The sequence below is a fragment of the Homarus americanus genome, unplaced genomic scaffold (genome assembly GCF_018991925.1).
Source record: "Homarus americanus isolate GMGI-L3 unplaced genomic scaffold, GMGI_Hamer_2.0 scaffold19117, whole genome shotgun sequence".
Taxonomy (NCBI): Eukaryota; Metazoa; Arthropoda; class Malacostraca; order Decapoda; family Nephropidae; genus Homarus; species Homarus americanus.
Window position 1 is genome coordinate 3853083 of NW_024754704.1, and position 27385 is coordinate 3880467.

At 43.5% G+C, this 27385-nt stretch overlaps 1 protein-coding gene across 2 annotated transcripts; it reads right to left on the reverse strand.

Annotated features, from left to right (window-relative positions):
- Positions 1 to 1753: 1753 nt before the first annotated feature.
- Positions 1754 to 27118, reverse strand: LOC121856028 (putative uncharacterized protein DDB_G0277255). Of its 2 annotated transcripts, none has more exons than XM_042351291.1 (4): positions 26783 to 27118; positions 8580 to 8859; positions 6311 to 6637; positions 1754 to 4467 (listed from the first exon to the last, which is right to left on the reverse strand). In XM_042351291.1, the coding sequence occupies exons 2-4, from the start codon at positions 8666 to 8668 to the stop codon at positions 2148 to 2150; spliced, it is 2736 nt and encodes a 911-aa protein (XP_042207225.1). In that variant the 5' UTR covers positions 8669 to 8859; positions 26783 to 27118; the 3' UTR covers positions 1754 to 2147. The 2 variants fall into 2 exon arrangements, with proteins under 2 accessions (XP_042207225.1, XP_042207224.1); XM_042351290.1 differs by having other exon boundaries at positions 26727 to 27118.
- Positions 27119 to 27385: the final 267 nt, after the last annotated feature.

A 27385-nucleotide genomic window follows, 5' to 3' on the forward strand; every position in this document is an offset into this window, starting at 1 on the left:
CCAGGAAGACAGCGTCAGATGAGATGATACCCAAGATGTATATGTCACATAGAGGGCAGGATATAGGATGGGAGGAGAGGCTCAGTAGGCAGTGAGGGATGGCGATTCAGGCACATGGCTGGGTGACCTGGAAACACATCCTTCATTCTGGGAAAAAGAGAGACAGGGAGTACATATAAACACGAGAAAATTAATGGTGATATGATTGGGTATGACGATGGAGCTGATTCTCACCTGAGCTTAGTCTCGACACACTTGTGAGGAAACTGGCTGTGGTCACTGGCCGGCTGGTGGGATTGTCCTGCATCAAGAAGAGGTTGTGTGGTGGAGTTAGACATGGGAGTGACTAAGAGGTGTTGCTGCTGGTTAAGGGGGTCTGCTACCTGCTCACCTCTTCTCAGTGTTATATTCACATAGTATCACAGTTGCACACATTTTTGAAGGCTTACATGGAGGCATGCAGCATTAGAAGGGGGTGAAGCGCCACACCGCAAAATGCATTTTTATGGATATCATTATTTTCACCCTCCTTATGTTGGTGTTGGATAAACCTAGCTAGAAATGTTGAAAGTCCAAAAATAGGTCATTTTATTCTAGTAATGAATATCCCGAGAGCGAGAAGAGCGCAGCCACGACAGCGCTGCTCCTTTGACCCATGACCCTGAATCAGCCAATCACAATGGATTTACCTTGCTACGTCACAGCTCCTCGGCCAATCCCCATGCCAAGATGATGCCTCCTTGTTAGTTTTGGTGCATTGTATAGCATAAGGCAGTTCAGTGTATTTTCTGCTGCTATTTTTGATAATTATTTGGCGTAACTTTGACGTTATTTGAGTTCCACAGGTGTGAGAATTGCTGTGCAATATCTGCCTGATATTAGAGCAAGACTCGAGTGAGGCCAGACCTTCTGGTGTGGGTTCAGGAGCCCATTATTCCTGAGCATGTGTTTAGTGACGACAGTACTCACATGGACACCCCAGCCATGCTTGGTGATAGTGAATTTAGTGGTGATTATGGTGATGCAGGTGCTACTGGCGATGGTGCTGGTGAAGTGTGTGAGAATGTTGGTGATGAGCTACTTGGTGATGTTGGGGAGCCTAGTTGTTGGTGGAGCACCATGTGATGCAGATTGCAGGGGTCAGGAGCGTACCCCCCAAGGCCCTTTAGAATAAAAAGACAGGATGAGACAGCATTGGGTTGACGACTGGGCACAGGAGGTTGCCAAACGTAAATGTAATTTGATTATGACAAGACCATTAAAGTTATACCCACTCCTCAGGATTTACGTAACTTCAAGTTTCTACGATCTTCAGGGATAATAAAACAAAGGAACTAAACAAAGTAAGATTGTATCATAATACCTGTACTGTTTTTACCAAAGATTATGCAAACTTTCTCCGCCTTTGTATTTGTGTTAATTACATTGGGGGGGGGGAGTGTAGTGGTGTTTCCTACACACTATTATACTTAACAATATTATAAATCTTTGGCTACTGATAGGCAAATGAGTTTTTTATTATTATTTCATTGGGGGGGGGAGTTGTAAGATGAGGAGTGTTGTTTTTGGTGATCATTAACTTGTTTTACAGTATTTGTCCACAATGATAAGAAAATTGTGCAGAAAAATGCGAGTATTGTTGGTTTGAAGATCAAACAACTGTACATCACGGGTAGTTATTCTCATTCAACTCGCGATAAAATAATAACTATTCACAGTATTGCTCTAACTTCCAGTTTTCACAGTTCACTAGGAGAGGGATTGAGCTGCACGATAAAAAAATGAACCCTCTAGCTTAAAAAACAACAAAGTTATGGTTGTTTGAACTTGGAAAAACTTAAAATGCATTTTCTCCACTATAAATTTGGCGCTTCACCCCCTTCTAATGCTGAACGCCTCACATGACAAAAGTAATGAATTAGAATTTGGTGATATCTTTGAAATTATTATTTCTTTTTTCATCCTTACTTATACACTACCAGCATTCTTTGTTTGAAAAAATATTGGAGCTAACATTGATGAGTTATACACATAACTCTCTGAGAAATTGCTTGAAAATAATTTCAGATTATCTGAGTACTGTACTGTATATAATACTGTAGTGTACAGTACTGTACTTAGTGAAATTAGTTATGAAAACCAAACTCTCAATAACATATGCACATGAAAAGGCTGCAACCGTACAGGTGTCGTATGAACAACTTGTTGTTTCTAAAACACTTGTTGTGAATATATAAACAGTAAATGGAATATATCTTATATAGTCTCAGTGTACTGTATAGCTGAGGCAAGAGTGAAGGAGGTACCCTGTACCAACCTGGCTTGGTGACTGAGGGTCCCAGGAAGTGTGTGAAGCGCTGTTCTCTTTGTTGTCTTTCTAGCTGAATGGCCTCTATGTGGGACTTGACCATAGCCCCCTGCTGCACCTCTTGGTTCTTCCATGTTAAAGTCTCTGGCCCTGTCAGCTCCTGGCCTTCATAACTCTTCCTGGCTGATGCTCGAGGACTTTTGCTGAAACGCCGGCTACGCCTGCTGACAGTGGGCACTGAGTTTCTTCTCCGAGTTGTAGGGTATGGCTTCTGTCTCAGTACTGAGGTGTCCGAGTTTCGTCTTGTAAGATGCCTCCTTGACCGTTGTCTGTTTTGTGGTGCTGTTGTCTCAAGAGTAAAATTGGATGTCTTGGTTACTGGTATTTTCTTTTCAGTTTTTGGTGTTTTATTTATGTGCAAGGGAACTGATAGTTTATTGTGGGACAGACCGTCCATTTGTTGATGATCTGGTACCTGTTGTCTTCTGTCTCTTCGTAGCCTTGCGGTTTGTGGTCGTGGCTGCAGGTTAACCTTGGCTTGGATATTGGGTAAACTCAGGACTTTTGTCATCCTTTTGCTGCCTTTCTGTGCACCCTTCTCAGTGGCAGTGTCTTGGGGCTTCCTCAGTCGGGAATGGCTGCCATGCACATCATCAGGTAAAGTCAGGATAATTCTTGGCAATGCTGTTTTAGCCCTCGCCCCCTTATTAATTGAGATGCCCATCGCCCTCTCATTAAATAGTGTAACCTCATTTGTTCTTTGCCTGATCCTCATTTGTGTGTTGTAGTTGTTGACATGTGTATTGGGGAGATACAGCACTGAGTCACTCACAGAGCGGGAGAGGGTATTTCTTGGTGCTCCGGTACAGTTGATGGTTGTGTTTAATTTGTCACCCACTGTGGTCTTGTTTTTCTTGCAAGATACAGATTTGTCACTGTTTTGAGGCACTGGGGATGTGGGTCGAGGAGGTAAAGGATCATTCTTGATGTGGCCAACTTTGGGCAGCTGAAAACTTTCACGAAGTCGACCTGCTCCTTTTTTCTCGACCCACCGAGCTGTGTCACAACACCTGATTGATGGTGCTGACTTCTCTGATGGTCTTGTGTCTTTGTTGTTCTCTACTGGACTTGTGTTATTGTTGTCTTTGTTCTCTACTGGACTTGCATCTTTGTTCTCTTCTGGACTTGTGTTATTGTTGTCTTTGTTTTGTACTGAATTTGTGTTGTTGCTGTCTTTGTTCTCTTCTGGACTTGTGTCTTTGTTCTCTTCTGGACTTGTTGTGTCTTTGTTCTCTACTGGACTTGTGTCTTTGTTCTCTACTGGACTTGTTGTGTCTTTGTTCTCTTCTGGACTTGTTGTATCTTTGCTCTTTACTAGACTCATTTTATCTTTGTCATCTTTGTTCTGTTCTGAAGTTGTTATGTCATTGCTGTCTTTGTTTTGTGCTGAGGTTTTATCTTCATTGAGTGTGATTTCTGTTGGCGGCCGAGGAATCTTAAAAAACAGATTCATTCGACATGCTCCTTTGCCCTCCACCCATCGTGATGAGTCTTTGGTCTGCACCGTGGTTTGCGACAGCGGCCTCTGGGAAGTGGACCTCAGAGAGCCATTGGGCGATGATAGGCTGGGCATTCTTGGGGGAGGAGCAGCACCAGAGCCTTGTACAGATCGTGCACTGTCTGATGCTGTCAACGAAGATTCCCTGATCTGAGGGAATTTTACAGATGAGGAGGTAGAGGCAGCCCTATCATCGTGACCAGACCCAGTCTCCTCGCGGTCATTGGAAACTGCAGAATATTTAGATCCTTGGTGTGATTGCCTGCTGTCTGCAGAGTGGTGGCTTTCTTCATCACCTTTCTCTCCATCCAACACTTCACCATTTGCCTCTATTTCGTGAGACGCTTCTTCATCATGTGTGTAGTTGTGGTCTTCGCTGTCCCTCCTCTCCATGCGGTATCCTTCTTGCCACTTCAGTGTCTCTTTGTCCCTTATTACATTGTTAATCTGAGAGACATTTTTGTGGCGCGAGGGCTTCTCTCTGGCTCTAAGTTTGTTTTTTTGAGACTTATAATTGGTGTTGTACTCCGAGGAGAAAGGGTCACCAGGATTCATACTACTGGTGTTGTTGAAGCGTTGGAGCCTCCTTCCTCGCTCCTCACTGTGATACAAGTATATGTCACTGATTCAGGTCATGTATGCTAACCAAGAATACAAGTTATACACAGTGCTGTACTCATACAGAATATTATATTCAATTGGATACATGATATATTTTTGTATACTACAGTATTACAAGGAATTGTACACTGAACAAGAGTGACATTGATTTTATAGTTAATTTGTTTTATTTATTAATGTATTTGTAGGTGACATTGTGGTTGTTAATATGCAGGAAAAAAATCTAAATAAAGCACTTGGGCTCTTTCTTTCTTCCTGCTGGTACTGGTAGTAAACATTGAGCTTGTTTTACTGTCACCATGATAGCTTGGTTGTTATTTTAATTGTAGCTTTGAAGTTACACAGAATGTAATTGAACATTTTATTCAGAACAAAGAGCATTTGCTGTTAATTACTCATATCCTTTTCTTTCCTTAATTGCTCTCAGACTTAAAAGAGACTGAATAAGTTTGATTATTTAGGACTTGCAACTATTGAGACTGGAACCTATCACAACTGGGAACTATTAGGACTGGGGTTTATTAGGGCTGTACAGTCCTAATGGGCCCCCTATTTTAATACTCCACAGGACCTATTATGAATGGAACATATTAAGACTGAGATACTGTATACTAGGGCTGGGCCCCATTTGTCCAGGACAGAGTTTTGTGGTTGGTCAAGACAGGCTGCGATTGATCAGGACTGGCTGTGATTGGTCAGGACAGGCTGTGGTTGGTCAGGATAGGCTTTTATGATTAGTCCACAAATATCACGTTTGAATTGTAACCCACACACATTTAAATATTAATGAAAGTGTATATAAATTTTACTAAACAGTCTTAAATTTGGAAGAAATGTTCAAACTATAAAAAAGTTTAAAGTCCAAAAACTAAGTTCATATTTTAATACACAAACAAAAACAATGCAGATAAAAAAATTCCTAAGCACTGTTCTTTTTTCCTATTCTTTCTCATGGTAGTAAATTACAGTCATGTTTTATTGTTGCTATAATTTCACTCCTGCTAATGTGAGGCCGCAGTCCCCTTGGTGCACTTAGTAATTATTGCAGGTTAATGATACCCTGGGTGACGTAAGGTGGTGAATCACTTTTATAATGGGAAGAGGTAGGGTGAGTAAAGGGTAAGAGAAGGGAGAAGAGTGGGAGATAGGAAGGGAGAAGAGTGGGAGGTAGGAAGAGAGATGGTAGAAAGGATAAAGGGGAAGGAAGGAGGAGAACAAGTGTTGGGAAAAGAGGAGGGGAAGGAGGAAGATGGGAAAGAGAGATGGGGAGGGAAGGAAAAGGAGTACAGTACAGTGCAGCTAATTACCTAAATAACTTTTGTGATAACTCAGAAATTTTTACAAAATTGGGGAAAATTTTTATATCCTTAAATGATTTACCTGACAAGGCTTACTTTTTTTTCAAGTGTTTTAATTATGTAATTCATACATGAGAACGTTGCTGTACAGTCTAGTGGGATAATTTAGGGGAGTGTTCAATTATACAATCATTAGCCAAACTGGTCCTGGACATGAACTTGCCAGAGCTGTGATTGGTCAAGAAAAGCTGTTGGGAATGGTTAGGACAGGCTGTGATTGGTCAAGACAGACTGTTGTTAATGGTCAAGACAGGCTGTGATTGACCAGAATTGATTGTGATTGGTCACGGCACCCTCTGATTGGTCAGGACATGCTATGATTGATCTGGACAGAATTTTGTGGTAGGTCAGGACAGGCTGTGATTAGCCAGGACAGGCTATAGGTTGGTCAGAAGAGGCTTTTGTGATTGGTCAAGACAAACTGTGATTGACGGAGAAGGTGTAATTGGCCTAGCCAATACATACGTAAAGCTGCTGAGCCTGAACTCATTGTTGGGCGGGGGTAATGTGGTCCTGCGTCTGAGCTGCACCCGCTGGAAGGGTATGAAGGGCATCTTGGGCATGGCCGGGGGGGCATCTGTCAGGCTGCGGCGCCTCTCCTTCCTGTGTCGCTCGATGTTCAGTTTGCCCAGGCTGCGGGTCACATCATCGGGCTTGGCGTGTTGGTGGTCATTGCCAGAGTTATTGTAAGAGTGGCTGTGGGAGATTCTGCTGCTGCCTCCTCCACTTCTGTTGTTGCCCCACTGGCTGGGTTCCCGGCTGTTGCGGCTGGCAGGTGACTGCTGACGTGAACTGTGCCCAAGCACAAAACATAAATTTTATTTTTCACTCACCAAAAGATTAAACATCCAGTTTATTTCACCTGAAGGTTAATCAACCTGATGCTAATCTACCCTAACTTAGCTCTACCCAACTTAATCCAACCCAACTTAACTTAACCAAACCTAACCCAACCTAACTTAACCTAACTTAGCCTAACCTAACTTAACTTAACCCAGCCTAAACTAACCTATCCCAGCCTAAACTAACCTTACCCCCTGTAGGTTATGTATCTAAGCTACTGTGCCGAGTAGCAACCTTGTATATAAGCTACTGTGCCGAGTAGCACCTATGTATATAATTACGTGGAACACTGCACGTGTTATGTGGCAACATTGCCCCGAGGCTGCCATATGGCAAGGCAGTCTCAGTCTGACTGTGTGAGCCGTGCATGGCACACGCTAGTCACCGCTTGTATTTCTCCTATCCAAATAAATGGACTTCAGTGTTACCCGGTGTTTCCCTACCCATCACTGCATTCTTCAGGGAACACTTGTAACCTTCACCCCCAAGTAGTATTAGGGTGGATAATCTTCAAGTGAAATAAGCTGGGAACTAATCTTCAGATAATCCAAAAGTTTCTATTTGCTGACTGATAAACGCCACTGAATATTGTACCTTTTTATTAAGTTCTCTGTAAACTGTAAAACTAGACTACACTATTGTGTTGAGCTCCTGACATTTTTGCAATCTTAAACTAACTTGTGTTTGGTTAAGATGACATTTTTGTAAGTTATAATCTGACTGTAATTCACACAGAAGTTAATTTTGTTTCCTGATTAAAATATTCTTCTGAGACCCTCATCCACACCCATTCCTACATGACCCCATTATTCTGACCTTTGACCTCAAGGTATATAGTCCCTGCCATGGGTTATATAAACTTGTGTCTTATTTCCACAAGGAGGTGGTTTTTGGAAATGGTTGACAATAGGTTAAGGTGGGCTGGACATATACAACAAATGGGGAGGAGTGGCTGGCAAGGAGAGCATAGAAGAAGGTGGTGAAGGGCGGAAGGAGGAGAGCGTGGACAAAGGAGGTGGAAGGCAGGAGGAAGAGAAGCTGGCGATGAGAGTGTGGAAGGAAGAGAGGCTGGCAAGCAGAACATACAGTATGGGAGGAGAAGAGTTAAATAAAAACAATTTGATAGACAAAGTGAAATGAGACCTGGAATGAGTGGAGGGTGGATGACAGCGGCAGAAGAGCCGCCCAGATGGGGGAGGACTGTGGAGTGGACTAAGAGCACCTTGTGATGCACACCCCACCCTGAAAAGAAGAAAGGGAGAAAAAAACGAGGAGGAGATAGAGTAGCCCCATGTGTAGAGTTGTATAAAGAGTCACAGATGAATCAAGAGAATTGCAGTTAAATCATAGAAAATATTTAGATATAGATATTGTTAGGTGGAACAGGTGAGCCCAAGCGAGGGATGTACCACAAGGTCCATCATTATTGTACTGTAGTGTTTTCAGTAAACATATGTACAGTACAGTACTGTACTGTATAACAACTAGATGCATGGTTCCTTAATGGACCATATTTGTATAAGCGAGAATAGCTTCTGTATAGTGTAGTGAATAAGGTGTAATAGAATAGAATATTAGTCGTGACATTTGTATAGTGAGGATACCTGTACAGTATAAAGATAGAGTAGTAGGAGGTATGATATTACTCAATATGCAGACTAAGAAATAGTACAGAGTGCAAAGACATATACAGGTATTTCAGAGTAAAGGTATCAAGAGGTATTACATAGTACAAAGACATATATTATAGAGTACAGTAATGGAAAGAGAGTTATTACAGAGTACAGATCTATTACTGGGTATAAAGATAATGAGAGATATTATGAAGTATTAAGACAAAGATTTTACAGAGAACAGACATATATTACTGGGTATACAGACAGTGGCTCACCTTCTGTTGGACCTGTTGAGGACCCTCTGGAACGGTATGTACCCGTCTTTGGGCAGCTTCAGGCGGCCATTCTCGTCTCTCTCTGCCATGGTGATTGTCCTTAGCCCTATCTTACACCAAGTGCCTCACACTGCCCTCACTTCTTCCTGTCCCTCACACTGCCCTCACTTCTTCCTGTCCCTCACACTTCCCTCACTTTCTCCTCTCCCACACACTGCCTTGAGCTGCTGCCACACCATTCACATAACTTGGTCCTGTGGCAGACAGTGTTTCTCTGAATCTGTAAGATGACGTGTCAACAGTTAAAGAAACCAAAATACCACAATATACTGCACAGTGAAAAAGGAACAAGATGGTTCCATAAGCTTGATGGAAGTTAGAGGCAGTGTGGCCGACAGCACTTGAACCGCCTTCACCGACCCCAACTGAAAAGATAGGTACCCATAAACAGCAGGGTTGGCTAGGGATGCCTCTGGTGCAAACCAGTGACCCCAGTGAATCTTCCTTTCAGTGTTGTGTTGATTTTGTTTCATAATTTTTGGGTTATATCCACAGTACATGTCAGGCAATATAACATAACCTAACCTAAACCTAACTTCACCTTTCCCAAAACCTACATTAACCTAACCTAACTTGGCCTAATGCAATGTGATAACTTAAAAGTAACCTAAATTAAATTTATGCTTAACTTACTTTCAACTTAGCTGAACAGTAACTTGACTCAGTGTGTTGGCAATATTATATTAACTATAGGCTACGTGCCTTTCTCTTTTGTTAGTTTGTAAGTTACATGTAAAGTATTTAACTGATGAAAGATGTGTAGCTCATAGACTTTTGTCTGTATGTATGTAGGCCAACTACAGTAGTTGATTGTGTATACGTGTTTGATTGTGTGTACATGTATTTGTGCATGTGTGATTGTGTCCATGTGGGCGTGTAATGGCTTATGACTGATAGTTATTGACTTTATCATGAACTTGTTAAGTTTATTGACATGTAGTTTTTCTGTTTGTCACGAAGATTAAAAGTCCACAGTAGGAATGTGGGCATACAGTATATATTAACATTTACTATTGCTTTGTATATTATCTTAATAATTTAATACTGTATTAAAATTCCTTGCTTAATTTTTCACATTTTCATTATTGTACCTGTATCACAGCACAGTATATTTAATGGTGTTGATATACAGTATATCTTTTTTTTTAATGGTGCAACTAATCATGGTAAGTATGGGGGGGGGGATAGGGCTCCCTGTTGTGTAATGCCTCACTTAAAGCCTTATTTATAGCTCATCATGATGAGCTTGCTGACACGACCCGTTAAGGAATAATGTGTGGCATGTTTAGTTAAGGACACGGGTTGGACATGGAGCATCAGGGGGTAAGGGCTGTGTTTGCTCACCTCATACCACTGCGGTAGTGTATACTTAGCTGGGGACGGTGTGGTATGTGTATGTCCCATGATCCATTTACATTATGGTATGGCGTGTGTACACATGTTCTCCCTCCACATTTCCGTCACCAAATGTTAAGATAAAGGACCCAGGGAGGATTTTAAGAGACTGGGGATGATAGGCTGTGGCTTACCTACTGTAAATCACTAACACAATATTCTTTACTACAGTGACAATGAGTAATATACTGTACTGTATATTTTAACTAAGTTCCGGTTAGCATTTGTGTTATTAACGGTTGGGAAAGATGTTATTACAGTAAAATGACATACTTAAAGGTAGTGATTAATAATCATCTGAGTGACCAAATCACCTTAGTCACGACATGAAGAGTGATTCTAGAAGCTTCGTAGGCTACATTATCCCCTAATTGGATATGCAAGGACTTATTTCATTACTTGGTTTAAGCTACAACATGAAATTGGAATCTTAAAGTTTCATACGTTAATTTTTTTGTAACTAGACATGCGAGAACTTATCCACCTCACTTACGCTAAGACGTTGACGTTATAATGTCATTGCAGTGCTTCACCAACAAAGGTCTTTAAGCACATAACAAGGTCAGTAATTTAACTGGTCCATTTATGAGACAAAACTCCCTGCATTAAGTTAAGACACAGAGGAAGATTCTCAATGGTTTATTATGTTAACTTTTCTCTCCTAACTGAAGATACAAGAACACATCTGGGATCACCCGAAGATTAGTCACCCCAGCTTATTTCTCTTGCTTATTAACCCAACTTAACTTAAACCTAAACCCTCCCCCCAGGCAGTGTTACCTTGGTTAATCTTCGGGTAAAATTAGGTGGGGTGCCTAATTTTCAGGTTATCTTTCATTTATTTCAGACTAACACACACACACACACACACACACACACACACACACACACACACACACACACACACACACACACACACACACACTGGCATCGAGTTCGCACTGAAACCGTCGTGACTTGATTCTTTGTCTTTTTTATTGTTAGATGGAGGGAAGAAAATAAAGTTTTAGTGTGCTGCTTGTTGATGCCCCCTTGGTGAGGGCTGATGGGTGGGCAGATGAGGTTAAGGCAGTGGTGGTGGGTGAGGCAGTGAGGTGGTGAGGTGGTGGTGGGTTGGCGAAGTGAGGTTAAGGGTGAGTGGTGGTGGGGAGTGGTGGTTGGTGGGTGAGGGTGGGGGTGAGGTGAGGTGGTGGTGGGTGAGGGTGAGTGGGTGGTGGGTGAGTGGTGGTGGGTGAGGGTGAGTGGTGGTGGGTGAGGGTGTGTGGTGGGTGGGGTGAGGTGGGTGGTGGGTGAGTGAGGTGGTGGGTGGGGTGGTGGTGGTGGGTGGGGGTGGTGGTGGTGGGTGGTGAGGTGGTGGGTGAGTGGTGGTGGGTGGTGTGGTGGGTGGGTGAGGGTGGTGGGTGAGGGTGGTGGTGGTGGGTGAGGTGAGTGGGCGGGTGAGGGTGAGTGGGTGGTGGGTGAGGGAGGTGGTGGTGGGTGAGGTGGTGATGGGTGGTGGTGGTGGGTGAGGGCGGTGGTGGTGGTGGTGGTGGGTGGTGGTGGTGATGGTGGTGGTGGGGTGGGGTGGTGGTGGTGGTGGTGGGTGTGGTGGTGGTGGTGGTGAGTGGTGGCGGGTGGTGGGTGGGTGGTGGGTGAGGGAGTGGTGGTGGGTGAGGGCAGGTGGTGGTGTGGGTGAGGGGTGGTGGTGGGTGAGGGCAGTGGTGGTGGGTGAGGGCAGGTGGGTGGATGAGGGTGGTGGGTGGGTGGGCAGTGGTGGTGGGTGAGGGCAGGTGGTGGTGGGTGAGGGCAGTGGTGGTGGGTGAGGGGAGTGGTTGGTGGGTGAGGTGAGTGGTGGTGGGTGAGGGCAGGTGGTGGTGGGTGGGTGAGTGGGTGTGGATGATGTGAGTGATTGGGTGAGGGCAGTGGTGGCGGGTGAAGATGGGTGGTGGTGGGTGAGGGCGAGTGGTGGTGGGTGAGGGCTAGGGCTGGTGGGTGAGGGTGAGTGGGCAGTGGTGGTGGTTGAGGTGAAGGCTGGTGGTGGGTGAGGGGGGGTGGTGGTGGTGGTGGTGGGTGGTGGGTGGTGGGTGGTGGGTGAGGGTGAATGGTGGTGGGTGAGGGCAGTGGTGGTGGGTGAGGTGAATGGTGGTGGGTGAGGGCAGTGGTGGTGGGTGAGGGGTGAATGGTGGTGGGTGAAGATGGTGGTGGTGGGTGAGGGGCGAGGTGGTGGTGGGGTGGATGGTGGTGGGTGGAAGGTGGTGGTGGGTGAGGCAATGGTGGTGGGTGAGGGTGGTGGTGGTGGGTGAGGGGGAGTGGTGGTGGGTGAGGGTGGTGGTGGGGTGAGGGTGGTGGGGTGGTGGTGGTGGTGGTGGGTGTGGTGGTGGGTGAGGGTGGTGGTGGTGGGTGGGTGGTGGTGGTGGTGGTGGGTGAGGTGGTGGTGGAGGTGGTGGGGGGCGAGTGGGAGTGGGTGAGGGCGAGTGGTGGTGGGTGAGGGTGAGTGGTGGGGTGGGGCGAGTGGCGGTGGGTGAGGGCTGGTGGGTGTAAGTGGTGGTGGGTGGGGACAGTTACTCGTGACCTGCAACACTTAGGCAGTAAACAGTCCTGGTTCATGACACTGTCCCACCCACCTGTTGTAACCAATTACCTCACAATACTTATTATAATTACCTGTATTATTATTATTATTGTTATTATTATTATTATTATTATTGTTGTTGTTGTTGTTATTGTTATTATTATGGTTATTATTATCATCATCGTCATCTTTGTAATTAAGCTCTCTTAGTGTCACTTTAGCTGCTATCTTAGTGAGTGTGTGTATATGTATTTTTAAAACAGAATGAGGCTATTATTATTTTTTTATTATTTACAGTAATTCACAACAACAATACAATAACCACTTCCTGGAACTGACTTGTTTAAAACACGTGAGTTCTAGTCGTCCCAAACACCCGCTTGTGTGTTTGTATCTGTGTATATTTGTGTGTGTGTTTTTTTGTTTTGTGTATGCGTTTATGTGTGTCTTGCGTGGTTCAGGTGTTGTCGTTGGGTCATGGTTGTGTTGTATACGAACGAGGTAAGAGTGATAATAATAATAATAATAATAATAATGAAGAAATAGCATGTATGGATAATAACAGAAACAACAACAAATGCAATAGTAAGAACAACAATAATAGTTCTACTTGATGAGACACTATTAATTAACAGGTGTGTACCGTAGGGTCTTAATGCCACACCTGACTCGCGCTACTGTACTGTTGTCCTCTCAATCCACCTGTTGGTGCCAGGTGTGTGGAGGTTAGGTGAGTTAAACCTGTTGAATGGGTGAAGGGAAGTGTGTATGTTTATTATTATTATTATTGTGATACTTGATAAAGGTGTGGAATATCGTAAACACGTTCATGAGGGCACAAACTGGTACCGACTTACCTGTAATTAGGTTTATCACAGCACACAGGTATTTTCCTTAATTATATTTTCTCCACGCCCTTATCCTACGCGGTGCTCTCTCTGTGTGTGTGTGTGTGTGTGTCATCACCACTACAGGGGAGGCAGGTTAGGGTCCACCATTGATCGAGAGTTGTCTTAATTCTTGTTTAGTATTTTGTGGTGACTTCTGTGGGTCACTGAACCTACCACGCCGAGATGGGGGAAGGAGGGGGGAGGGAAGGAAGAGGGGGGGGGACTAGGAAAGGGAATGGGGGACAGGGGAGGAAGGGTAGATAAGAGAGCAGGGTAAGAGAAAGGAGAGTTAGGGAGGAGTGAGAGAATCACACACACACACACACACACACACACACACACACTATTCATAATACCCTACACTGACACCCCGACACCTTAAACCCTGACACCCTTCATTCTGACACCTTACTTTGACACTACACCTGACACTTACACTCTGACACCTTACTCTTGACACTTTACTGACACCTGGACATAACACCTGTACACTTTACATCCTGACACCATACACCCTGACACCACCCTGACACCCTACACACACTACACCTACACCTTACACACCTTACTCCCTGACACCACACACCATCTGACACCGTGCACACTTGACACCCTGTACCCTGACTCCTTACTCTCTGACACCTTACTCCCTGACACCTTACACTCGACACCTTACTCCCTTACACCGTACATCTGACACCGTACACACTACGCCCTGACACCTTACTCCCTGACACCTTACTCCCTGACACCGCTCGTACACACTACGCCCTGACACCTTACTCCTGACACACTTACTCCTTACACGTACACACTACGCCCTGACACCTTACTCCATTACACCTTACTCCCTGACACCTTACACTCTGACACCTTACTCCCTTACACGTACATCTGACACCGTACACACTACGCCCCTGCCCCTGACACCTTACTCCTGACACCGCTACTGCACCACACCTTACACCTCTCCTGACACCTTACTCCCTTACACTGTACATCTGACACCTTACTCGCCTGACACATACACTCCTTACACCTCTGACACCTCCCTTACACAGCTACATCTGACACACCTACACACTACACACTGACACCTTACTCCCTGACACCTTACTCCCTGACACCTTACTCCCTGACACCTTACTCCCTTACACACGTACATCGACACCGTACACACTACGCCCTGACACCTTACTCCATTACACCTTACTCCCTGACACCTTACTCCCTGACACCATTACCTCTGACACCTTACTCCCTTACACCGTACATCTGACACCGTACACACTACGCCCTGACACCCTGTACTGACACCTTACTCCTGACACCTTACCTCCTGACACCTTACTCCCTTACACCGTACATCTGACACCATACACACTACGCCCTGACACCTTACTCCCTGACACCTTACTCCCTGACACCTTACTCCCTGACACCGACATCTGACACCGTGCACACTACGCCCTGTACCCCTGACACCTTACTCCACTCCATGACACCTTACGCCCTGACACCTTACTCCATGACACCTTACTCCCTGACACCGTACACACTACGCCCTGACACCTTACTCCATGACACCTTACTCCCTGACACCGTACACACTACGCCCTGACACCCTGTACCCTGACACCTTACACCCTCCTGGCTATTCCTGACAGGTAATTAGCCTTATATTTTGGTCAAATTTCAAATATCGCTGCCAGGTGGAGCTTTACGAGGGCCAGTCACGGGTTGATACTGAGAGAGAGAGAGAGAGAGAGTTTTGAATCTCCCCTGCTATGAACTCTCTCTCTCTCTCCCCGTTGCTGGAAAAGAAGAGAGGAGAGATAAGGAGAAAGAAAAGAACGAGGAGAAAATAACTAGAGAAAAAAGAAAGAGCGAGTAAAGAAAGTGTGAAAAAGAGCAAGAGAATTTATTGTGGTGGAGTGTTATTACTGCTGATGATAGGTGCCAGTTAGTTTATTTTTTATTTTTTTTTACACCGTTACATTACTCAGGTACTTCTACTGTATTTTACGATAATGAAAATAAGGTCGCATAATCTGACGAATTATTTTATTTTTAATTATTTACTTAGTTTTATTTATTTATTTATTTATTTATTTGATTTTTATAAGTCTGACGAACGTATTCCATTGATCAGGGGACTCATTTTGTAAACTTCCCGGGTGAAGTTTGTCCAGCTATAACTTTGTAAACACCGCAGGATATTATCAGGAAGTTTTTACTAGTACTGTGTGTGTGTGTGTGTGTGTGTGTGTGTGTGTGTGTGTGTGTGTGTGTGTGTGTGTGTTGCGCCATTACTGTACCTGGTTACCTGGCTCACGTACTGTACTATTTCGGTGTGATATTATTCGTAAAGGTCAAAAGTTCAGGTTGCCATAAGTTGGATATTCACGTGGTATTTGGTATTTTCGGGTCACTTGAAGTTGAAATACCCCTAGTTTATTTCACCTGAAGATTAGACATCCCAAGTTTATTTCACCTGAAGACTAGACATCCCAAGTTTATTTCACCTGGAGATTAGACACCCCAAGTTTATTTCACCTGAAGATTAGACATCCCAAGTTTATTTCACCTGAAGATTAGACATCCCAAGTTTATTTCACCTGAAGATTAGACATCCCAAGTTTATTTCACCTGAAGATTAGACACCCCAAGTTTATTTCACCTGAAGATTAGACATCCCAAGTTTATTTCACCTGAAGATTAGACACCCCAAGTTTATTTCACCTGAAGATTAGACATCCCAAGTTTATTTTACCTAAAGATTAGACACCCCAGTTTATTTCACCTGAAGATTAGACACCCCAAGTTTATTTCACCTGAAGATTAGACACCCCAGTTTATTTCACCTGAAGATTAGACATCCCAAGTTTATTTTACCTAAAGATTAGACACCCCAGTTTATTTCACCTGAAGATTAGACACCCCAAGTTTATTTCACCTGAAGATTAGACACCCCAGTTTATTTCACCTGAAGATTAGACATCCCAAGTTTATTTTACCTAAAGATTAGACACCCCAGTTTATTTCACCTGAAGATTAGACACCCCAAGTTTATTTCACCTGAAGATTAGACACCCCAGTTTATTTCACCTGAAGATTAGACATCCCAAGTTTATTTTACCTAAAGATTAGACACCCCAGTTTATTTCACCTGAAGATTGGAGCACCCAGAAGTTTATTTCACCTGAAGATTAGACACCCCAGTTTATTTCACCTGAAGATTAGACACCCCAAGTTTATTTCACCTGAAGATTAGACATCCCAAGTTTATTTCACCTGAAGATTGGAGCATCCCAGTTTATTTCACCTGAAGATTAGACACCCAAGTTTATTTCACCTGAAGATTAGACATCCCAAGTTTATTTCACCTGAAAGATTAAGGCACCCCAGTTTATTTCACCTGAATTAGGCACTTTTAAGTTTATTTCACTGAAGATTAGACACCCCCAGTTTATTTCACCTGAAGATTAGACACCCCAGTTTATTTCACTGAAGATTAGACACCCCAGTTTATTTCACCTGAAGATTGAGCCACCCCAGTTTATTTCACCTGAAGATTAGACACCCCAGTTTATTCACCTGAAGATTAGACACCCAAGTTTATTTCACCTGATTAGACACCCCAGTTTATTTCACCTGAAAGATTAGACACCCAAGTTTATTTTCACCTGAAGATTAGACACCCCAAAGTTTATTTCACCTGAAGATTAGACATCCCAAGTTTATTTCACCTGAAGATTAGACACCCCATTTCACCTGAAGATTAGACATCCCAAGTTTATTTCACCTGAAGATTAGACACCCCAAGTTTATTTCACCTGAAGATTAGACACCCCAAGTTTATTTCACCTGAAGATTAGACATCCCAAGTTTATTTCACCTGAAGATTAGACACCCCAAGTTTATTTCACCTGAAGATTAGACATCCCAAGTTTATTTCACCTGAAGATTAGACACCCCAAGTTTATTTCACCTGAAGATTAGACATCCCTAGTTTATTTCACCTGAAGATTAGACATCCCAAGTTTATTTCACCTGAAGATTAGACACCCCAAGTTTATTTCACCTGAAGATTAGACATCCCTAGTTTATTTCACCTGAAGATTAGACATCCCAAGTTTATTTCACCTGAAGATTAGACATCCCTAGTTTATTTCACCTGAAGATTAGACATCCCAAGTTTATTTCACCTGAAGATTAGACATCCCAAGTTTATTTCACCTGTGTGTGTGTGAGAGAGAGAGAGAGAGAGAGAGAGAGAGTTTTTTACCCTTTCGTAGGTCAGTAAGTTGGACTAATTTACCTTGTAATATTAGAACGCTAGATTGTGATAGGTGGGTGGGTGGTAGTAGAGAGGTGGGAGGTAGGTTAGTGCTGGATAACTGCATCCCTGTTGGTAGGTGGAGGAGTAGGTAGGTGGTGGAGTAGGTGGGTGGTGGATTAGGTTATTAGTGGTGGAGTAGGTGGGTGGGTGGAGGGTAGGTGGTGGGTGAGTGGGTAGGTGGAGTAGGAGGTAGGTTGGGTGGTGGGTGGTGGAGGGAGTAGGTGGGTGGTGGAGTGGGTAGGTGGTGGGGTAGGTGGAGTGGTGGGTAGGTGGTGGGAGTAAAGGTGGGTGGTGGAGTGGGTGTGGTGGAGGAGGGGTGTGGTGGAGTAAGTGATTAGTGGTGGAGTTGGTGGAGGTCTTGAAGAGGGTGCTTGTGGGAGTTTGTTTTGGCAACCATTATGGTATATTGTTCTGCTAGTGAGGGGGGGGGGAAGGAGAGGGAGGGGTGTGTGTACTGGGAGGAGGGAGAGGAAGTGTACCGGGACTACCATGTTGTCTGTTGTACCGGTAAAGGTCCTCTCCCCCCAGTTACCGTTGTAATGGGTGTTACCCCCCCATTAACAGAGAGGGGGTAACAGGTGTATGTTTACCTGTATTGATTCACCTGTAATTGTAACAAATGGTGTGCTAGTCTCCCCCTCCCCTCCCCTACAAACTTCTCCCCCTCCCCTCCTTTACCAACCTTCACCCTCCCCCCTTTATACATTATTTATGAAGACTGTTGACTTAGATTATCTTCTCTTTTTATCTCTTTACCTGTTAATGTTTTTATTAAATTCCATTCAAAAGGATATACAGTGTGTGTGTGTAGCGTGCGAGGGTTATTACCGCCCGAGTGTTACAAAGTTTTACTAAAAGTTGGTGTGTTAGTTTTTGTGGTCAATTTGGTGAATTGCTTTACTTATGTATCAGGCATGAGTCTCTCTCTCTCTCTCTCTCTCTCTCTCTCTCTCTCATATATCTCCGTGTTAACTAGTCATCAGGACGCGATTCCCTGGAAAGTGACGGTGTTTGTGTGCAGGTGTTTGTCTGTCGTCAAAACAGAGAGGCCGTAACATCGGAGCCCACACATCCAAGTATTTCTTCGTCGTGTTGCATCTTGTACCACAGTATTGTTGCGGAGGCGTTTTTTTGGGTGTAGTTTCACAAGACCAAACTATGTACTGTGTGTCGGTGTTTGAAGCACCTCCACGTTCCTCTTGTAAGCTGGGTGTCGGGGAGGTCACATACCTTCCCTCCGCTCTTGTAAGGTACAGTAGGTTAGAGTCGTTAATTGGGGTTGTGGTGGTGGATGAGTGGACCAGGAGAGCCAGTGGGTGGATGTGTGGATTGGTGGGCGGGTTTTTATTTAGGTGAGTGGGCGTGGTGTAGAGGACACTATAAATGTGTGTCTTCGCTTGGAGACCATTGATTATAACCCCGTGGTGTGTGTGTGTGTGTGTGTGTGTGTGTGTGTGTGTGTGTGTGTGTGTGTGTGTGTGCGCGTGCGTGCGTGCGTGTGTGCGTGTTGGTCGCACGCTCGAGAGCATATTAACACATACACGCAAACACACAATAATACACGTACAGTAAATACGCGAACGAGAAATGTTCATGGGCTGAACACACACACATACACAACAAACTAAATTGGAAACCACACGTCAGTGAAGTTGTCAAATCCTCCAGTTTCCGTCTCCACCTCCTCCGCCGACTCAAGTCCCTCGGAGTTCCTGCACCCGAGCTCCTCAGTGTTTACACAACATTCATACTTCCCAAGCTCACCTATGCCTCCCCCACCTGGTCTTCCTCCCTAAATGCCACACAACGTAAACACCTAGAAAAAGTGCAAAAGAGGGCATGCAAGATTATTCTCTCCCCTTCCTACTCCACATATCAAGAAGCGCTCAACACACTGACCCTCTCGGCTCTCACTGACCATCACCACGACCTCATCTGCAAATTTGGTAAGAAGCTTCTACACCATCCTCGACACCGGCTCCTACTACCATCTGAGATCCCTAGCCCGAGAATTGTTGTTCGACACCACAACCGCATCCAGCCCACACGTGCACGAACTGATCGCTATAAGAACAGCCCAGTCCCAACCATTGTAAAAATTATCAATAACTTGTAATAAACCAGTGTATTCACTCCCAGTAAACACTACCCCTTACACTGTCACTATGTTGAAATGCCCTGTAGTTTGAGCTTTTCCCCATCTAGTTATTATATATCTTATTTGTATCACTTATGTTACTTGTATATTATTTGTAATTCGAAACCCATTCCCCAAATATGTAACTATATTTTTAGTCTTCTGGCTGCCAAGCTCTTTCAATAAACCAGAAGACTAAAAATATAGTTACATAATTAGGGAATGGATCACGTAATTGACAAATAATGCGTGTGTGTGTGTGTGTGTATTACAACGATAATTACATTACAAGTTGGTGTTATGGTTACCTGATATCATTATGCTTATCTTGTATTATTACTCGACACATTCACTGCCGTAATTAATAACATAGCTATATAAAATTACTATTAATTAATTCTTACACTTTTTATTCCTCGTCACAGGCGACGTTTTTGCTTGTTAGTGTCTCGTGTCTGTGTTAAGTGGAGTTAGATTGAGTTCACGAGAGCTAGGCGGCGGTGGTGGTGGTAGTGGTGGCTATGATTGTGGTGGCTATGATTGTGGTGATAGTGGTTATGGCAGCGGCGGCTGTTTTGGTGGTGGTGGCTGTGATGGTGGTAATGGTGGTAGTGATGATGATAAGTGCTTGTTAGTAGAAGTCTTGTCCAATCGTCTGTCTGTCTGTCTGTCAGTCCGTCCACACAGATTCACGGTTGTACTGTATATGATTCTCACACATGAAATAAAGATGTATTATTACCCAGTGTGTGATTGTATGGTTCTTACCCAGTGTGTGATTGTATGGTTCTTACCCAGTGTGTGATTCTGACGTTATACTGTTTTAAATATTTTGTGTATGCATGACTCGAACTTGTACTTTATTTATAGATGAGTATACAGTGTATGAATACTGTATTAACACGCTACGGTTTATATTAGTGACTCGGGAGTAATTCTGGTTGAACACGCGTGGTGATGAAGAGGAGGAGGGGGTGCTGAGGAGGACGAGGAGGGGGTGCTGAGGAGGAGGAGGGAGTGCTGAGGAAGAAGAAGGGGGTGATGAGGAAGAAGGGGGAGGGGTGTTGAAGAGGAGTAGGGGAACAGAGGAAGATGAGAAGGAAAAGAAGAGACGATTTTGGAGGAGGAGGAGGAGATGATGAAGAAGGAAGAGGTGAGGGATGGTGCTTCCTGCCCTCCTTGTACTATATGGATCAACAGGAGTTACCATTTACCAGGTAGCCGCTCCAACACTAGTCACATTGTCAGGTTAGGTTATGTCTGGTTAGATCACGTTAGGTTAGGTCAGGTCAGGTCATCAATACAGAACCTCTCGTAGCTAACTTCTGTAGACGGAAGGGTTGTGAACTGTTCTGACAGCACCATGTTTGACCTCGTTTAAGACTCAACCTGAAGACCTGACCGACACTGACTCATGTTAACTACTTCTCAACAGTGTGGAACAGAGAACTAACCGACCGCCTGATTTGTAAGTATAAGTTGACGCGAAAAGGCGAAAGAAAAATGTGTGCGCGCGTCCTATGTGAGTATATGTGTTTTGCTATGGTATATTCCTGTGTATTGTAGGAATTTCTCTATGTGTGTGTGTGTGTGTGTGTGTGCTGACGTGTTCATGTCGGCTCGTGTGTGTGGATGTGTATTTATATGTCTGTCGGTCTTCAATTTCCATTTTCTTAAATGAGTTGAAATATTTGTGGAATCTGGCACAGGTGAAGTAGGTGACCACACGCCCAATTACCTACATATTTTGTTATTTTATATATGACTTATTTTACTTTATATATACTATATATATATATATATATATATATATATATATATATATATATATATATATATGTGTGTATATGTGTATATATATATTTTTTGGGGGATTTGCTTGTTTATGTTTATTTTTTATTTTGTTTATTTTTCGTTTAATACATACATACATACACCAAGCTCCTCGGCGTCTCTATAGATAAACTAAATTGGAAAATACACGTCAGTATACAAGTTATCAAATCCTCCAGTTTTCGTCTCCACGTCCTCCGCCAACTTAAGTTCCTCGGAGTTTCTGCGTCCGAGCACCTCAGTGTTTACTCAACATTCGTACTCCCAAAGCTCACCTATGCCTCCCCTACCTGGTCTTCCTCCCTAAATGCCACTGACCCTCTCGGCTCTACTCTAATCATCACCACGACCTCATCTGCAAATTTGGTGAGAAGCTTCTGCACCATCCTCACACCGGCTCCAACTGCCACCCGAGATCCCTCGTCCGCGAATTGCTGTTCGACACCACAACCACATCCAGTCCATACGTGCACGAACTGGTCGTTATAAGAACAGCCCAGTCCCAACCATTGTAAAAAATATCAACAACTTGTAATCAACCAGTGTATTCACTCCCAGCCAATCTTACGTTTTTGCACTGTTACCATGTTGAAATGTCCTGTAATATAACCTCCCCACGTTGTTATTATATATCATATTTGTATCACTTATGTTACTTGTATATTATTTGTCAATCAAGTGACCCTTTCCCTAATTATATAACTATTATTACGTCCATATATACATACATACATACATACATACATACATACATACATACATACAAACAAGTTCTTGACACATGACGAGAATAAAATGTTACGTGACTCACATATCTTACTCAGTGACTCAGGTTAGGGTGTCGCGTGAGTAGGGCGAGCAGTGCGTGCGTACGTGCGTGCTTGCTTGCGTGTGTGTGCGTGCGTGCTTGCGTGTGTGTGTGTGTGTGTGTGTGTGTGTGTGTGTGTGTGTGTGTAAGGGGTCAGAAGGTCAGAGTTGATGGTCACAGCAGTGTGTTGTGTCTGGCGTGAGTGTGTTAATACAGTATCTCGCTCGATTACAGGTTTCCCCCGAGTTACTTAACCTGTACTGTCACGTCTTAGCTAGATTGGTAGTAGTGGTAGTATTAGTAGTTGTAAGTAAGGTTGTAGTATTAGTACTTTTAGTTTCTAGTAGTTGTAGTTACTAGTAATAATAGTAGAAAAAATAGTAGTATTGGCGGTGAATATTGAGAGGAATTGATACCAATAGTAGTAGTAGTGACAGTTTTTAGTGGTAGTAAGTGGTCCAACTAGTAGTAGTGGTGATGGTGGTTAATGGTAGGAAGTGGTGCTGTTAGCAATAATATCAGTAGTAGTAGTTAAAATAATTTTGTAAAATTTCACAAGGCAAAAAGTTCCAGTTAAAAAAAGAAATACTCATAATTTTATCGTTAATTTGAGGAGAGGACTTACCCCAAAATACGTTTTTATTTATCGTCTTTTTTTTAAGGGTCAAAAGCCATTCATTAGCAAAGTATGCACTTTATTTTTTTTAAGTGAACAATTTAGGACAATTTCTTTAAAGGGTCAATTCTGGGGAGGTACAATATTATGTGTTCATCTGTCCGTCCGTCCGTCCACTCGTCCTTGAAGCCACACAAAAGTAGTAATGATATTGATGCCGGTGGTCAGGGAGAGAGTCACTTGAGCTTGGCACTGGGACATATGCGCACCTCTGAATTAACGACTACTGTTTGACGTACATTACGGCGGTGTGTGTGGCCCGAGTACACACACACACTCTCTCTCTCTCTCAAAAGACTGTCCAATCACCATCTTCGAAACTGACAAACCGATTGACTTCATACTCATGTCCTGGTTACTCAAATTTTGATTGGTTCGTGGTCGCGGTTGGACGATTTCCTTGGTATCTAATTGGTCGAGTGAAAGAATGGCTGGACCAATGACAACCCGGTTTCTTCCCTTTGTACTCTTTTTATCTACTTTGTTTTATCTTTTATTCTCTCTTCCTCGGTCTTCCTTCATCCACCTCAAATTCTTTATCTCCTTTTCTTCTCCTTCTCCTCTCTCCTCCGTATCCATTTTCTTATCTTCTTTCTTCCTCCATCCACCTAAAGCTCTTATCCCCTCCTATCCTCCTTCTTCTTCCTATTCCTCCTCCTCCTCCCTATCCCTCCTCCCCTTCTTCCTCCTGTTCCTTCTCTTTCTTCATCCTCCTCCCCTCCCTCTTCCTTTCTTCATCCTCCTAAAGCTCTTCACTCCACGCTACTAAAATATTTTAATGTCAACGTGTTTATTATGTTCCCTTACTAGTGGTCTTAGGGGCTCAACCAGTGCTTTATTATTATTATTAGCCTATTATTATTATTATTATTATTATTATTATTATTATTATTATTATTATTATTACTTTTTTCGTTTATATATATACTACAAGTGAACTTGGGCCCTTTGTGCCCAGTGAAAGTTTGAACGCTCGTGCTTGGCTAGCGCGCAACCGCCGTCCGGCTGACAGCGTACAGCGACAAAATGGTTAATAAATGCCTTCCTAAAGAAACCATCGACATGGGACCAGGTTTGTTCCAATCTACGAAATTTTTGCGATTTTTCCACCAAGTTTGATGAAAAACGATTGTGCCGTTGCCCAGAACAGACAGATAGGCACACACACACACACACACACACACACACACACACACAGCTATTCCTATAGTATATTAGATACCTAACATAGCATAACAAGACCTAACCTAACCTTACCTTATCTTACGTTATATAACCCAATCCAACCCAACCTAACTTAATCTTTCATAATGTAACCTAATGTAATATAACCTAGCCTAACCCCCTCAGACAGCGTTAGGGTGGTTAATCATCAGGTGAAATAAGCATTGGTACCTGACCAGACCTAACTTGTTCCAGTGTTCTCTTTAGAGTGTACAGTACCAGTCTCTTGTTCCATTGTTCCATTTATGTATGTGTTGTTCCAGTGTTCTGTCTATGTTCTATCCTGTTTCATTGTTCCCGTGTTCTGTTTCTATGATGTGTTCTTTTGTTCCAGTGTTCTGTCTATCTTTCGTTTCGTTGTTCCACTGTTCCATTTGTTATTTTGTTCCAATGTTCTGTTTCTTTGTTCCAATATTTTGTCTATATTCTATTTCGTTGTTCCACTGTTATTGCTTCCATGCTCTGTTCTGTTGTTCCACTGTTCTTTTTGTAAGTTCTGTTTCTCTTCCACTGTTCTGTTTGTAACTTCTGTTTCTCTGTTCTACTGTTCTATTTCGTTGTTTTACTGTTCTGTTTAATAACTCCAGTGTTCCTTCTGTTTGTTTTGTTCCCGTTGTGCCGGTGTCCCATTTACTCGTGTACCATACCATCGTTCCAGTGTCCCAATTTTAGATACAGAGTTCGTACCCTGAAGAAATTGCAGAGATTTTCCAGGAATGCTTAGAGAGATGAGAATTACCTCCACCTGTTATTGGCATTCCGCCCTTATAACACTTCCATCCGGGGGGCAGTGCTATAATCCATTGAATATTATGTGCGCAAAGGGAGGAATGGACTTGGAAACACACTACAACAAAATTCAGCCCATAAGAGCCCGCACCGATAGATATAAGAACAGCACCATCCCATCTATTGTTAAAATAATAAACAACTCTTGATTTATGTACTGCACAGCCCTGTAAATGTATTCATTGCATATTATATCATTATGTCTAAATCTAATGTAAGTCTGTATATTTTCAGCCACCGGCTGCAACTCTATTAATAAACCGTCTATTATTATTATTACATACATACATACATACAAGCACATACACTTCACAAATACCGAAAATATACGTTATTATTGGTTTTAAATTTCTAATATAATAATTTGTCTCGTAGTGGGAAAAAATAGAAATGACGTTACCTGAAAATTTAATATTTTCCCTGATACAAAAAGGTAATAATTTGTCATATTTTTTACGGTGCCTTAAATCTAAAAAAAAATTTCTCTCCCTAGAAACCTCGATGATACGACACACAATAACCTAACCTAACCAAATTTAGAAATAATCAGTCGTATGGGTTAATGCTATCGTGTGACGGACCTCATCCCCGTCTTACTGCTGATGTTAGAATGTATCCCTGTCTCTGTTCATGTTAGAATGTACAGTACACGTCTCACTGCTCATGTTAGAATGTATACCCGCCTCACTGCTCATGTTAGAATGTATACCCGTCTCACTGCTCATGTTAGAATGTATACCTGTCTCACTGCTCATGTTAGAATGTATACCCGTCTCACTGCTCATGTTAGAATGTATCCCCGTCTCACTGCTCATGTTAGAATTTATACCTGTCTCACTGCTCATGTTAGAATGTATACCCGTCTCACTGCTCATGTTAGAATGTATACCCGTCTCACTGCTCATGTTAGAATGTATACCCGTCTCACTGCTCATGTTAGAATGTATACCCGTCTCACTGCTCATGTTAGAATGTATACCCGTCTCCTGCTCATGTTAGATGTATACCCGTCTCATGTTAGAATGTATACCCGTCTCACTGCTCATGTTAGAATGTATACCCGTCTCACTGCTCATGTTAGAATGTATACCCGTCTCACTGCTCATGTTAGAATGTATACCCGTCTCACTGCTCATGTTAGAATGTATACCCGTCTCACTGCTCATGTTAGAATGTATACCCGTCTCACTGCTCATGTTAGAATGTATACCCGTCTCACTGCTCATGTTAGAATGTATACCCGTCTCACTGCTCATGTTAGAATGTATACCCGTCTCACTGCTCATTGTTAATGTTGTTACTACTTCATCATCATCCTTGCGTCACGACATGTAAGCGGTGATTTTAGCTCAGATTGTCATTTTACTCTCAAGAAAAGATGAAAGATTAAACAAACTAGTGTGTGTGTGTGTGTGTGTGTGGGCAGTGTTTGGTTAACTTACTTAGCGTGGTCCAGATCACGGGGTAACTTTATTCTAGAAGTTGCTGCATATCCCACCTAAGTTGGTCCGTCCGTAGGTGTGGCGTGGGCTCTACGTGGGTGGCGTGGTATGTCCGTACGTGGGTGGCGTGGACCGTACGTGGGTGGGTGGCGTAGATCGTCCGTATATATACGTGGGTTGCGTGGAGAATCCTTGGGTGTGGCGTGGACCGTGCCTGGATGGGTTGAAGTGTTCGTGAGTGGCGTGGACTGTACGTGGATGGAGTGGACCGTACGTGGAGGATATTGTGGTACTTGGAAGGGGAGCCGCTCGTCAAGTGATGGTTGGTGGTAGTGGCGATGACGGCGGCGGTGACAGAACTGGGAGACGCGCTACGTCGCTCCCGTGCAGGTAGTGGTGGTGGTGTGTCGTAGTCTCGCACCACCACAAGCTGTCCTCACTTCACCACCACCACCACCCCGCATCACCATCACCCCTAATCACCACCACCCCGCATCACCATCACCCCTAATCACCACCACCCCTCATCACCACCACCCTTGACTTCCATCACCACCCCTCACCACCATCACCCTTGACTACCACCACCACCCCTCACCACCACCACTCACCACACCACCACCCCATCTACCATCCTCATCACCACCACCTCATCCACC

Coding starts and splice junctions, on each gene's coding strand:
- LOC121856028 (XM_042351291.1), bottom strand. CDS start 8,668: ATGGCAGAGAGAGACGAGAATGGCCGCCTGAAGCTGCCCAAAGACGGG. Junction 6,638..8,579: donor CTCAACAGGTCCAACAGAAG/GTGAGCCACTGT, acceptor GCTTGGGCACAG/TTCACGTCAGCAGTCACCTG. Junction 4,468..6,310: donor TTCAGGCTCAGCAGCTTTAC/GTATGTATTGGC, acceptor CTTGTATCACAG/TGAGGAGCGAGGAAGGAGGC.